The following is a 14,647-nucleotide window of genomic DNA, read 5'->3' as shown; positions in this document are numbered from 1 at the left end:
CAAAGATACACTACGCCGCCATAACTTACGGCGCAAATTCTTTGAGGATTCGAAAAAAAAAAAGTAAGTTACGGCGGCGTAGTGTATCTTGGATACGCTACGCCCGGCGGTAATATGCGCCGCTGTACGTGAATCTACCCCAATATTTTTTACTATAATAAATATCCCCAATTTTTTTTATTTTTTATTATGAGTTTAGGCGTATTCTTTTAAAAAATTTTGATAAAGAAAAATAAAAATCGCAATAAGCGTATATTGATCGGTTTGCGCAAAAGTTATAGCGTCTACAAAGTAGGGGATAGATTTTTGGCAATTCTATTTTTTATTATTATTATTTTTTACTAGTAATGGCGGCGTTCTGCGATTTTTATCGGGACTGCGACATTATGGCGGACATATCGGACACTTTTGGGACTACTGACATTTATACAGCGAATCAGCGCTATAAAAATGCACTGATTACAGTATAAATGTCACTGGCAGGGAAGGGGTTAACACTAGGGGGCGATCAAGGGGGTTTATTGTGTTCCCTAAGTGTGTGTTCTAACTGTGGGGGGAGGGGACTGACCTAGAGGAAAAGACAGATCGCGGTTCCTAGCTATTAGGAAATCACGATCTGCCTTTCCTCACAGAACAGAACCGGGATTTGTGTGTTTACACACACACACGCGCCCCTGTTCTGCCTCTCGTGCCGTCATTGCGACCGCCGGTCATAAGCATCGGCACCCCCGTGATGCAGCGGGCAGGCACTCTCCTATCTGACAAATGCACTCACCTACCAGTGTCATGTGATCACTGTGACCAATCACAGCAGATCACATGACAATTGTAAACAATGGATGGCTTCCGTTCCCATTGTGTACAATTGTGTTGCTAGCTGTGATTGGTCACAGTGATCACACGGTACAGAGAGGGCCAATCGAAGCCCATCTGTACAATGTGATTGGCTTTGGCCAATCACAGCTAATCACAACAAAAGACACTGAATGAACCAAAGGTAAAATAATGCATTTGGGTGGCAAAAATAGGAATGCAATTTATACACTGGGGGGAGAACCTCTGGGGGGGATCTAGGATAGAAATGGACCTTCGTTTCCACTTTCTCTCCCTTCCCCTCAACGTCGGAGATGGAGGGATTAAAAATAACCTCCCTGAACGCAAAGGGACTTAATGTCCCAGAAAAACGCAGGATGTTGCTGAACGATTTGCGACATTCAGAGACAGATATTGCCTACATACAGGAGACTCACTTTAGGACGGGGGGGCTCCCACTATTGCAAAATAGATTCTTCCCTTCGGCCTACCACGCAGGGAACCAGGAAGCAAAATCCAAGGGGGTCTCTATTTTGATTTCTAATAGGATCCCATGGACATTAGAAAATTGCTATCGAGACCCAAAAGGGAGATACCTTTTTTTAAAAGGGAAGATAGGAGAAACAAAAGTGACTTTAGCTACAGTGTATGTGCCTAATGTACATCAAGATACCTTTATGAGGAAGACTCTCAAAGAATTGATGGAGTTTTCAGAAGGCAAATTGATTTTGGGGGGGGATTTTAATATCCCCCTGAATCCAAAGATAGATACCTCAAGGGGAACTTCGTCTATCACAGAGGGGGTCAGACGGGAGGTCCTACGTAGACTGTACGAAATCCAGCTGGTGGATGCATGGAGGATGTTACATGGGGAAGAGAGGGACTACACCTTTTTCTCCAATCCCCATCAGGTGTACTCCAGGATAGATCTCTTCATGATACCTCACTATCTGATCTCCTCTGTGAAGGAGGTGTCCATTGGTAGTATTACATGGTCGGACCATGCCCCAGTTAGCCTGCGTATCTCACTATCTGGCATAGGGCTTGCACAGGAGAGAAGGTGGCGTCTAAATGAAAGCCTCTTGCAGAATAGGGAAGTGAGAGAAGATGTTGCTCGGGAAATCACAGAATATTTCCAAATGAATGCTACCCCCGGGAGTAATCTAGGGATGGTGTGGGAAGCGCACAAAGCGGTGATCAGGGGGGTCCTTATCAGACATGGATCGATTCTAAAAAGGAAGCGAGAACAGCAGGTTAAAAATTTACTAACAGAGATCCAGGAATTAGAACTACAACATAAAAAGACACATACCCCTCAAACAGGCAGAGAATTGAGCCACCTGAGAAGGCAGTTGACAGAGATCCTACGCTATAAGGCCAAAGCAATAATACAAAGGGGAAGGAAAATAAATTACGAATTTGGAGACAAGTGTAGTAAACTACTAGCTGGGAAATTGAAAGAGAAAAGTCAACAAACGTATGTCCCGCAAATCAAGGGGAAGGAGGGACAATTAAAACGTACGCCAAAGGAGATAGTGGAGGAGTTTGGGAGATATTATTCCTCTCTATATAATTTGGCACAGCTACCAGTAGCCCCACCCAAAATAGAAGAATATCTTTCAGCAATGGACTTAGCTAGGTTACCATCAATAGCTCAGGCCAGTTTAGACACCCCCATCTCGATAGAAGAAATAGAGGCAACGTTAAAAACTATGAAGGAAGGGAAAGCCCCGGGACCGGATGGCTATACGATAAGATACTATAAAGAATTTGTAACACTACTGAGAGGGCAGTTAGCAGAGTTTCTCAATGCAGTAGGCCAGACGGCTGGGTTCCCGCCGGACGCATTACTAGCTCAAATTATAGTCATTCCCAAAGATGGGAAAGATCCGGCGGAGTGCGGCAGCTATAGGCCGATTTCATTGTTAAACTCCGATTTAAAACTCTTTACGAAGTTACTAGCAAGACGGATCCAAGTATGGTTACCCGAGCTAGTCGATATGGATCAAGTCGGATTCGTACCTACACGGGAGGCAAGAGATGGTACAATAAGGGTTCTTAATCTGGTGCAGGAGGCCACTGACGGGGACATCCCTTGCGTGTTCCTAAATACTGATGCTGAGAAGGCTTTTGATAGAGTGAGCTGGAATTTCCTGTTCTCAGTACTGAGACGCGTGGGCCTGGGGGAGAATATGTTAAGGTGGATAGGAAGTGTTTATACAGACCCACGTGCCTCAGTGAGAGTTAACGGGATGTTCTCTAAAACTTTCCAAATCACAAACGGAACGCGCCAGGGATGTCCCCTGTCACCGCTACTATTTGTGCTATCTTTGGAGCCCTTATTAAATAAAATACGCCAAAATCCGGATATACAGGGTATACAGATAGGGGGGAGAAGGCATAAAATAACCGCATTTGCAGATGACTTGCTGTTTACTATATCAAACCCTCACGTATCTCTTCCCAATCTCGTCAAAGAAATCGCTAAATTCGGAGAGCTCTCCAACCTAAAAATAAACCAAGCAAAATCTGAAGCAATGAGTGTGTCAATGACACCCCAGAAACAGTCAATTATACAACAAAACTTTGGTTTTAAGTGGAAGACTGCGCTAAAATACTTGGGTACCCTGATTCCAGCAAACATAAAAGAAGTTTTTAAAATAAATTTTCCACCTCTTCTTACTTCAATAAGAATGCTACTAGAGAAATGGCAACATGGACTACATTCATGGTTCGGCAGAAATAATATAGTCAAGATGAGCATCTTGCCAAAGATTACGTATTTGTTTCAAACACTGCCGATATTGATACCATCGGCCTTCCTACGGCAAATTAGTGCCCTCCTGATGAAATTCATCTGGGCAGGGAAAAAGGCAAGAATTAAGAAAGAGGTAATGAGGTTACCCAAGTGTTTTGGGGGGATGGCAGTCCCGGATATTGTCAAATATTATCAAGCGGCACATTTGACGAGATTGATAGACTGGTGTAGAAACGGACACTATAAAAGGTGGGTTGAGGTAGAACAGCAGACCTGTCCAATAACACTAAGTAGAGCCCCTTGGTGTTATAAGTTATTGCCAAGTAAGATGAAGAAACATCCCATAATTGGCCCAACGTTGTCAATCGCAGCTAAAATATGTAAAAACCCAAAATTCTCATCGAAGTGTTCTCCCCTGTTCCCTATATTAGGGAACCCAGGCTTCATACCAGGTACAGCAGGAGCAGTTTTTAATAAATTAAAACAAAGGGGTAAAGTACAGGTATCACATTTTCTGCAAACTGGTATGTGGCCATCATTGGAGGCCCTAACAAAGAGAGGAGGGAATTATGAGTTATCCTTTTGGCAAGCATTTCAAATAAGCAACTTTTTAAGATCCCTGGGACAACCATCTAATTTTCGGCGACAACTAACAAAATTTGAACAATACTGCGATGAGGAGGAACCAATACAAAGAGTGAGCTCAAAGATGTATAGACTATTGAATTCCCCTCAGGAGGATTTTGAGTTGCCGGGACTGGGGAAATGGGAAAGAGATCTGGGGAGAAATTTCTCACAGACTCAACGTAAACACATAATTCACTTAGCACTAAACTCCTCAATATCTACGCGAATACAGGAATCCAATTATAAATTATTGCTCCAATGGTATTATACACCAGTAAGGTTACATAAATTTTCTAAAGGCTACTCAGAGTATTGTTGGAGATGTGGTGTGGAGCAGGGAACTTTGCTGCATATATTTTGGTCCTGTGCAAAAGTAAGAGATTACTGGAAGGAAGTCCAGAGAATTGTTCAAAAATTTACGGAGCACCAGATTCAGGAGGATCCAGCTTTTTTTCTGCTCCATTGCTCACAAATCCCAGTGCGAGAGTACAAAAAGATGGTGATATGTCACATGATAAATACTGCCAGAAATGGAATAACATTACAATGGAGAGACAGTAGATCACCCTCTATTGCGAGATGGCTCAATAGAGTGAGAGAGACTGGAGCTATAGAAGACCTGATCCTCTCAGCCCGGAACAAAAGGGAACAGTATGTAGAAACTTGGACAGGTTGGAATCAGTTTATGAGTACGGAAGAGGGGAAGAGATTACTGGTGGAATAGATAGGGGAGAGAAGATTCCTTTTTGGGTAGAAGTGAAAAGGGAGAGGCCGAAGGGTTGAAGTAAGGGAGGATCCGTCCGTCTCCGGCGAGGTAGGGGAGGGAGAGGAGGGGAGGGGGTTGGCGGGGTTTTCTCTTTTTTTTTTTTTGGTTGTTGTTTTGTTGAGGATTATGTTGATTCTAGGTTTAAGGGGGGGTTAGGTGGGGTATAGGAATGGACAAGGGAACAGAGGGGAGGAAGAAGTGTGAGGTCAATACAGTGGTACTAGGAAACGGGAAAAGAAGTTACTGATAAAAGGCAGGCGGGCTTGGGAATAGAGCAAGAGGTCCGGGGAGGTACTGCTTTTGGTTTATTCTTCTTAAGTTTCTGAATCCCCACCTGTTTATCTGCTAGCCCATCATAAGTGTGTAGTGATAAGAACTATATGATTATGTATCTATTGTATAAGATATGTTAACCTTCTGTGAACCTTACCATAAAAGAAAAATAAAATAAAAGATTTAAATATGAAAAAAAAAAAAGAAATGGACCTGGGGGGAGTCCCGCGATCGGTCCCCGGAGCTGAAGAACGGGGAGAGGTGAGTGTAAACACAGCTTCCCCGTTCTTCACTGTGGCAGTGTTATTGATCGTCTATTCTGTGATATAGGGAAACACGATCCATGACGTCACACATCCAGCCCTGCCCCCTACAGTTAGAAACACAGATGAGGTCACACTTAACCCCTTCAGCGCCCCCTTGTGGTTAACTCCCAAACTGCAACTGTCATTTTCACAGTAAACAATGCATTTTTAAAGCATTTTTTGCTGTGAAAATGACAACGGTCCCAAAAATGTGTCAAAAATGTGTCAAAATTGTCAGAGGCGTCTGCCATAATGTCGCCATTAGTAGTAAAAAAATAATTAATAAAAATGCAATAAAACTATCCCCTATTTTGTAAACGCTATAAATTTTGCGCAAACCAACCGATAAACGCTTATTGCGAATTTTTTTTTACCAAAAATAGGTAGAAGAATACGTATCGGCCTAAACTGAGGAAAAAAAAAAGTTTTTTAGATTTTTTTGGGGGGATATTTTTTGTAGCAAAAAGTAAAAAATATTGCATTTTTTTTCAAAATTGTTGCTCTATTTTTGTTTATAGCGCAAAAAAATAAAAACCGCAGAGGTGATCAAATACCACCAAAAGAAAGCTCTATTTGTGGGGAAAAAAGGACGCCAATTTTGTTTGGGAGCCACGTCGCACGACCGCGCAATTGTCAGTTAAAGCGGCGCAGTGCCGAATGGCAAAAACTGGCCGGGTCCTTTACCTGCATAATGGTCCGGGTCTTAAGTGGATAAGCAATCATAACGTGTAAAAAAAAAAAGAAAAAATCTTGATAATTTGTTACTATGATATCAACTTTAATATGTGTTTTTTTTTACTTTAAATTTAAAAAAAAATTATTTTTTTTTTCTTTTTTTTTTTACACACTGTGACCAGAGCAATGCGCTCTGGTCACAGTGGGGTAGATTCAAATAGCAATTGCGTCTGCGTAACCATAGTTACGCAGCGCAATTGCTTACTTGCGCCGGCGTTACGAATGCTCCTGATTCAGGAACCTCGTTACACCGACTGCAGCCTAAGAAATGACTGGCATAAGGCTCCTTATGCCGTCATATCGTAGGCTGCATTCTTGCGATGGCCGCTAGGTGGCGTTCCCGTTGTGGTCAGCGTATAGTATGCAAATTGCATACTAACGCCGATTCACAACCCTACGCGAGCCCTGCGTACGCAGTTTACGTCGTTTGCGTTCGTCGGGTTTCGCGTAAGGCTGCTCCTGCTAATAGCAGGGGCAGCCAATGCTACGTATACCCGTCGTTCCCGCGTCGCGAAGTTTAAATTTTACGTCGTTTGCGTAAGTGAATCGTGAATGGCGCTGGACGCCATTCACGTTCACTTTGAAGCAAATGACGTCCTTGCGACGTCATTTGCCACAATGCACGTGGGGAAAGTTTCCCGACGGAGCATGCGCACTACGTTCGGCGCTAATTTAAATGATCCACGCCCACTACGGGATCATTTAAATTGCGCGCGCTTACGCCGGGCATTTTTGAGGAGCGCCCACGCAAATTACGTGGCTACTGCTTCGTGAATGAAGCGTAGCGCAAATAATTTTCGGGGGCGCAGGGCAAAAACGGGACGCTGCGCCTCCGTAAGGAGTGCGCAGCGGTACCTGAATATACCCCAGTGTGTAAAAAAAAAAAAAAAAGTAAATTTTTTTTTAAATTAAAAGTAAAAAAAAAAAACGTATTAAAGTTATTAAAGCTCCAATACCGTGCACTTTTACCCCTCCCAATCCCCTTCCTGCACAGGCCAGGCATGGTGAGTTTTTTTGAAGTTGTAATTGTTTTGTGACAATTATTTAAAAAATAAAGAAACTTCAAAAAATAAAAAATGAATTTAAAGTAAAGAAAAATTGAAAAATATAATTAAAATGTTTTGTTATTTTTTTGTTTTACATGCAGTCTCTCTGATCACCGCCACACCAGTTACATGATATCGCTGTACTGTACTGGGTGACAGCATGTAAAAAATAAATAAAAAAAAACATACATTTTAATTATTTTTTTAAGTTTTTTTTTTTACTTTTAATAAAAAAATGTTTTTATTTTTTGTTACTTTTTTTACTTTAATTTGTTATTTTTATTTTTAAATATGAACGTTTGTTTTTTAAGTTTCTTTATTTTTAAAATAATTGTTTCCAATAAAAATGGAAGAATGACAACTTCAAAAAACTCGCCATTGCCTGGCCTGTGCGGGGGGGGGGGGGGGTAAAAGTGCACGGTACTGAAGCAGTTAAATGTATGAGTTACACATTAGACCCCTTTCACACTGGGGCGTTTTTCGGGCGTTTTTTAGGCGCTTTGGCGTTTAAAAAAAGCCTGTAAAGCGCCTGAAAGAAGCCTCATCTGCAATCCCAATGTGAAAGCCCAAGTGCTTTCAGAGGCCTTTCACACTGCCAGCGCCCGAAAAACGCTGGTAAAGCGCTGCTAAGACCCCTTTCACACTGAGGCGCTTTGGCGTTAAAAAAAGCTTCCTCAATGGGAAGGGGGCTTTAGAAAAGCCAGCGAGCTTCTTATGGACAATATAATCTCCAAGGAGCAATTCGCATGGATTTTCACAATAAACGGGAATAACGAACGCCATTTTCTCTTAACCTTCCCCCCCCCTGTGCGTTCTTTTTCAGTATAAACCAGCATGCAGCTCTTTTTTTTTTTAAGATTATTAATTGGCATTCCTGTAATAAATCAATGCGGAATTAATTCGCTTTCACATAAATCAAGTCTGAGTCTTTTTTTTTTTCTTCTCACAAATGATTTTTTTTTTTTTTTGTCATTTAAATGCAAATCGGACTCTTTAAGTGCCTGGAAACGTTTTAATAATGTCTGGCCACACGTGTGGTTATGTTATGTGTGACCTATAACATGTTTTCGCTGACGCCGGGGGGGGGCATTGATTTGCCAGTCGCAAGAAAATTTTTTTTTTTTTAATAATTTATATTGATAGCCAGACGTTATGACTTTGTGAAAAAAAATTATGTTTGTAGATTGACTTTGACATGCAGAGAAAGAAAAATCTGCGTTGAGGGGAGTTATCGGCAATATAAGGCGCTTTGCAGTCGCTATAGCGCTATAGGCTCCTCCCACGTACATAAGTATCACAGGCTCCTCCCACGTACATAAGTATCACAGGCTCCTCCTACGTACATAAGTATCACAAGCTCCTCCCATGTGCATAAGTATCACAGGCTCCTCCCATGTACATAAGTATCACAGGCTCCTCCCACTTACATAAATATCACAGGCTCCTCCCACGTACATAAGTATCACAGGCTCCTCCCACGTACATAAGTATCACAGGCTCCTCCCACGTACATAAGTATCACAGGCTCCTCCCACGTACATAAGTATCACAGGCTCCTCCCATGTGCAAAAGTATCACAGGCTCCTCCCACGTGCAAAAGTATCACAGGCTCCTCCCATGTACATAAGTATCACAGGCTCCTCCCATGTACATAAGTATCACAGGCTCCTCCCACATACATAAGTATCACAGGCTCCTCCCACGTGCAAAAGTATCACAGGCTCCTCCCACGTACATAAGTATCACAGGCTCCTCCCACATACATAAGTATCACAGGCTCCTCCCACATACATAAGTGTCACAGGCTCCTCCCATGTACATAAGTATCACAGGCTCCTCCCACGTACATAAGTATCACAGGCTCCTCCCACGTACATAAGTATCACAGGCTCCTCCCACATACCTTAATATCACAGGCTCCTCCCACGTACATAAGTATCACAGGCTCCTCCCACGTACATAAGTATCACAGGCTCCTCCGACGTACATAAGTATCACAGGCTCCTCCCACATACATAAGTATCACAGGCTCCTCCCACGTACATAAGTATCACAGGCTCCTACCATGTGCAAAAGTATCACAGGCTCCTCCCAGGTGCAAACGTATCACAGGCTCCTCCCACGTACATAAGTATCACAGGCTCCTCCCACGTACATAAGTATCACAGGCTCCTCCCACATACATAAGTATCACAGGCTCCTCCCACATACATAAGTATCACAGGCTCCTCCCACGTACATAAGTATCACAGGCTCCTACCATGTGCAAAAGTATCACAGGCTCCTACCAGGTGCAAACGTATCACAGGCTCCTCCCACGTACATAAGTATCACAGGCTCCTCCCACGTACATAAGTATCACAGGCTCCTCCCACATACATAAGTATCACAGGCTCCTCCCACATACATAAGTATCACAGGCTCCTCCCACATACCTAAATATCACAGGCTCCTCCCACGTGCAAAAGTATCACAGGCTCCTCCCACGTGCAAAAGTATCACAGGCTCCTCCCACGCGCATAAGTATCACAGGCTCCTCCCACGTACATAAGTATCACAGGCTCCTCCCACATACATAAGTATCACAGGCTCCTCCCACATACATAAATATCACAGGCTCTCCCCACGTACATAAGTATCACAGGCTCCTCCCAGGTGCAAAAGTATCACAGGCTCCTCCCACGTACATATTACTTATGTACGTGAGAGGAGTCTGTGATACGTGGGAGGAGCCTGTGATACTTATGTACGTGGGAGAAGCCTGTGATACTTATGTACGTGGGAGGAGCCTGTGATACTTATGTACGTGGGAGAAGCCTGTGATACTTATGTACGTGGGAGGAGCCTGTGATACTTATGTACGTGGGAGGAGCCTGTGATACTTATGTACGTGGGAGAAGCCTGTGATACTTATGTACATGGGAGGAGCCTGTGATACTTATGTACGTGGGAGGAGCCTGTGATACTTATGTACGTGGGAGAAGCCTGTGATACTTATGTACGTGGGAGGAGCCTGTGATACTTATGTACGTGGGAGAAGCCTGTGATACTTATGTACGTGGGAGGAGCCTGTGATACTTATGTACGTGGGAGGAGCCTGTGATACTTATGTACGTGGGGGGAGCCTGTGATACTTATGTACATGGGAGGGGCCTGTGATACTTATGTACGTGGGAGGAGCCTATGATACTTATGTACGTGGGGGGAGCCTGTGATTCTTATGTACGTGGGAGGAGCCTGTGATACTTATGTACGTGGGAGGAGCCTGTGATACTTATGTGCATGGGAGGAGCCTGTGATACTTGTGTACATGGAAGGAGCCTGTGATACTTGTGTACGTGGGGGGAGCCTGTGATACTTATGTACATGGGAGGAGCCTGTGATATTTATGTACGTGGGGGAGCCTGTGATACTCATGTACATGGGAGGAGCCTGTGATACTTATGTACATGGGAGGAGCCTGTGATACTTATGTACGTGGGAGGAGCCTGTGATACTTATGTATGTGGGAGGAGCCTGTGATACTTATGTACGTGGGAGCGGCCTTTGATACTTATGTACATGGGAGGAGCCTGTGATACTTATGTACATGGGAGGAGCCTGTGATACTTATGTATGTGGGAGGAGCCTGTGATACTTATGTACGTGGGAGCGGCCTTTGATACTTATGTACATGGGAGGAGCCTGTGATACTTATGTACATGGGAGGAGCCTGTGATACTCATGTACATGGGAGGAGCCTGTGATACTTATGTACATGGGAGGAGCCTGTGATACTTATGTACGTGGGAGGAGCCTGTGATACCTATGTAAATGGTTATTTTTTTATTTTTTATAAATTTGCGAAGATTTCAAACTTCTCTCATGTTGTCACTATGGGGGATTGTCTGTAGAATTTTGTAGGAAAATAATGAATTTAATCCACTTTGGAATAAGGCCGCAACATAACAAATTGTGGAAAAAGTGAAGCTCTGTGACATCATTTTTGAAGTCGTTGCAGAAAAGGAATGTTTTTAAAGATCATTTCAATAACTTTGTCCCTGTGATTTCTCTTTTATAGACTGTTCGGCACGGATTTCCTTACCAGCCCACGGCTTTAGCCTTCGATCCGGTTCAGAAAGTTCTGGCGGTCGGGACAAGGAATGGCGGAGTGCGCATGTATCCTTTTTCTTATCACCGTAATCTTCACGGTTTGTTACAGAAACGCATTGAAAACCCCCCGAGGTAAGACAGCGTTTTCATTTCCTATCATGCGATGGCAGGATTTTCCAGTGTAACGTTCAGTGATTGGAGGTGATTGGGGGAGGAGAATGGCGCTGTGTACATTGTAGTCCTCCTATGGTGTGTGATGGGAATCCCTGGACGCTTCTCCTAGTTCATCCCCTTTGGTCTGTGAAATTCACCATTGGAAGTGTTCAGTTACCGTATTTATCGGGGGTATAGCGCGCGCCGGCGTATAACGCGCACCCCAAGCTTAGAAGAGAAGTTTAGGACTTACTTACATTTTGGATGCTCAGCCTTGTCGGTGTCCGTCTGCTGTCGGCGTCCATCGGCGGCCTTGTCAGGCGTCCGTCGGCGGCCTTGCGCGGGGTCCGTCCAGCTTTGTCGGTGTCCGTCTGCTGTCTTGCCCGGCGTCCATCGGCGACCTTGTCCGGCGTCCGTCTGCGGCCTTGCGCGCGGTCTGTCCAGCCTTGTTGGTGTCCGTCTGATGTCTCGTCCGGTGTCCGTCTGCGGCCTTGTTCGGCGTCCGTCTGCGGCCTTGCGCGCGGTCTGTCCAGCCTTGTTGGTGTCCGTCTGATGTCTCGTCCGGTGTCCGTCTGCGGCCTTGCGCGGGGTCTGTCCAGCCTTGTCGGTGTCCGTCTGATGTCTTGCCCGGCGGCCTTGTCCTGCGTCCGTCTGCGGCCTTGTTCGGCGTCCGTCTGCGGCCTTGTCCGGCGTCCGTCTGCGGCCTTGCGCGGGGTCCGTCCAGCCTTGTCGGTGTCCGTCTGATGTCTTGCCCGGCGGCCTTGTCTGGCGTCCGTCTGCGGCCTTGCGTGGGGTCCGTCCAGCCTTGTCGTTGTCCGTCGCGTCTGTCTGCCGGTCTGTCCAGCCTTGTCGGTGTCCGTCGCGTCCGTCTGCCGGGGGTTGCAGCGTTGCGTGTTTGAATTTGGCGCCTCAGTCGAGCTGTGCAGAGCCGGATTTCCGGTGTGTTCGGCTCTTCTCGGCTCCTCTCGCGTGGCTGCGGGCGGAGCGTGGCCGAGCCTAGCCGAGTGCGCAGTACACTCGGCTCGGCTCGGTCTTTGTCGGGCTTTTTCGGCGTCACTCAGAGACAGCGAGGATCGGCGTATAACGCACACCCACGATTTTCCCCTGATTTTAAGGGGAAAAAAGTGCGCGTCATACGCTGATAAATACGGTATATCTGCTGGGTAAGTGAAGAAAAAAAAAAACATATCTGTTGATCCTGCCAGAAATCTTGTGAGCTTCCTGCGCTCCCTGACTGTTCTCAGTTATATTGTTCCCAGTTCTCTCTGTGAACTACAGAACACCTCTCCTTATAGTTTAGAGACAAAGAGAGGGGAGAGGTGCTCTGTAGTCCTGCCCTAAGACCCCAGTCACACCGTGCGTTCGCTCTAAAGCGCCACCCGTTTTAGCTCTGCTTAACCACTTCAGCCCCCGGAAGAATTTACCCCCCTTCCTGACCAGGACATTTTTTTTTTGCGATTCGGCACTGCGTCGCTTGAGCTGACAATTGAGCGGTCGTGCGACGTTGTATCCAAACAAAAAAATTGACGTAATTTTTTCCCCGCATTTTTTCCAGTCTGTCTCTAGCCGCTGGAGGTAGCGGCTCGCGGATCGGGTCTTCCGATGGGACGGGAGGCTCGGTCAGAGCGGCGGAAGGCGGCGGGAGGGGGGGATGTCCCCTCCCGCTCCTCCGGGATAACAACCGAGCAGCTTTTAGCCGCACCGGTTATTATCACTGGAAAGCCGCCCGCCCGCTCTAAAAACGGTACCGGGATGATGCCTGCAGCCGCGGGCATCATCCCGGTAATCGATTTTAGGGGGTCGCATGCATCGGAATCGCATCGGGGACACCCGAATTGCAATGCAGCGGTTAATTTCGGCACCTCTATTTCACACTGGGGTTGGGGCGGCGCTGGCGGTTTACCGTAAATTTCATGGCGCTATTCGGCCGCTAGTGGGGCGGCAGAGGCGATTTGCCGGCAGTACAGCCGCGGTGCCCCATTGATTTCTGTGGGCAGGATCGGTATACACACCGCTCCTTCACCGCTCCAAAGATGGTGCTAGTAGGACTATTTTTACTGTCCTGCTAGCGCACCGCTCCAGTGTGAAAGCCCTCGGGGGCTTTCACACTGGAGAGACAGCGGCGGCTGTTTCAGGTCGCTTTGCTATTTATATCAAGCAATCGTCTTGGACCTGTCACGTGTCCCAGAAGACTGCAGGAGGGGAGGGGGGAGGAGAACATCCGCTTACGATCGCCTCGGCAGTCAGAGAGGAAGTGGGAGTGGGTACCTGTCAAAATCAGGTAACCTCCCCTCCCCCCCGTTCCTCAAAAGTGCCAATTCTTCAAGAGGAGCCTTAAAGCAGAACTTTCCCTTTTGAGTGGGAATAAGAAATATAAATGGGGGGGGGGGGGGGGGGCACAAAATGAAAGGGGAAGGGGGTGGTGCTCATCAGTAACCATCAATGCAGCCTCAACCGTACCCATCAGTGCAGCCACATCAGTGCCTATCAATGCAGCCTTTATCAGTACTCATCAATGCAATGCCCAATAAAGCAAGCTGCATTCCATCTACTCTGAGTTTTCAGTACTGAACTCAGAAACGCCGCGCAGCTCTCAGGTTGTGGCCTTGGCGGCAGGACAGGAAATTAAACGGAACTCTTAACAGTTTATTAACTTTAATTGCCTTCTAATGTATTAATTGGTCGTTTTATGTGTTTGTTGTTTCAGCTGTAAATATATAGGTTCGGAAATTCATTTGAGATTAGCTAGGAAAGATGGCTGGGAGGAGGGGGGAGGGGGGGAGGGATGTGCTGCAGATAATTGCCGCCTGGGCTGATCTGCACGGTAAACACATAGCGCCCTTTATGGAGAAAAACACATCGAATTCTTCTTATTTTTACATCTTTTTTTCTCTACTGAATTAATTTATTCAATCTTATTTTTTTTTGAGAATCTTCAATTAATTAAATTCATTTCTAAATATTTCAATTAAAAGATAAACAACATTGGCCCGGATTCAAGTAGATTTGCGATTTTTTTACGGAGGCGCAGGGCACCGTTTTTGCCCTGCGCCCCGCAAATTTACTGCGCTGCCCTTGA

At 45.6% G+C, this 14,647-nt stretch overlaps 1 protein-coding gene across 7 annotated transcripts in view; it reads left to right on the top strand.

Moving 5' to 3' along the window:
- STXBP5L (syntaxin binding protein 5 like) overlaps positions 1 to 14,647 on the top strand; it is a 413,558-nt gene that overhangs the window by 44,856 nt on the left and 354,055 nt on the right. For all 7 annotated transcript variants that reach the window (XM_040339197.1, XM_040339195.1, XM_040339193.1 and 4 more), the window contains exon 2: positions 11,384 to 11,481. In XM_040339197.1, coding sequence (XP_040195131.1) covers positions 11,384 to 11,481 — 98 coding nt within the window. The remainder of the gene's footprint in view (positions 1 to 11,383; positions 11,482 to 14,647) is intronic.

The sequence above is a fragment of the Rana temporaria genome, chromosome 2 (genome assembly GCF_905171775.1).
Source record: "Rana temporaria chromosome 2, aRanTem1.1, whole genome shotgun sequence".
Lineage (NCBI taxonomy): Eukaryota > Metazoa > Chordata > Amphibia > Anura > Ranidae > Rana > Rana temporaria.
This window is presented reverse-complemented; position numbering and strand designations above follow the sequence as displayed.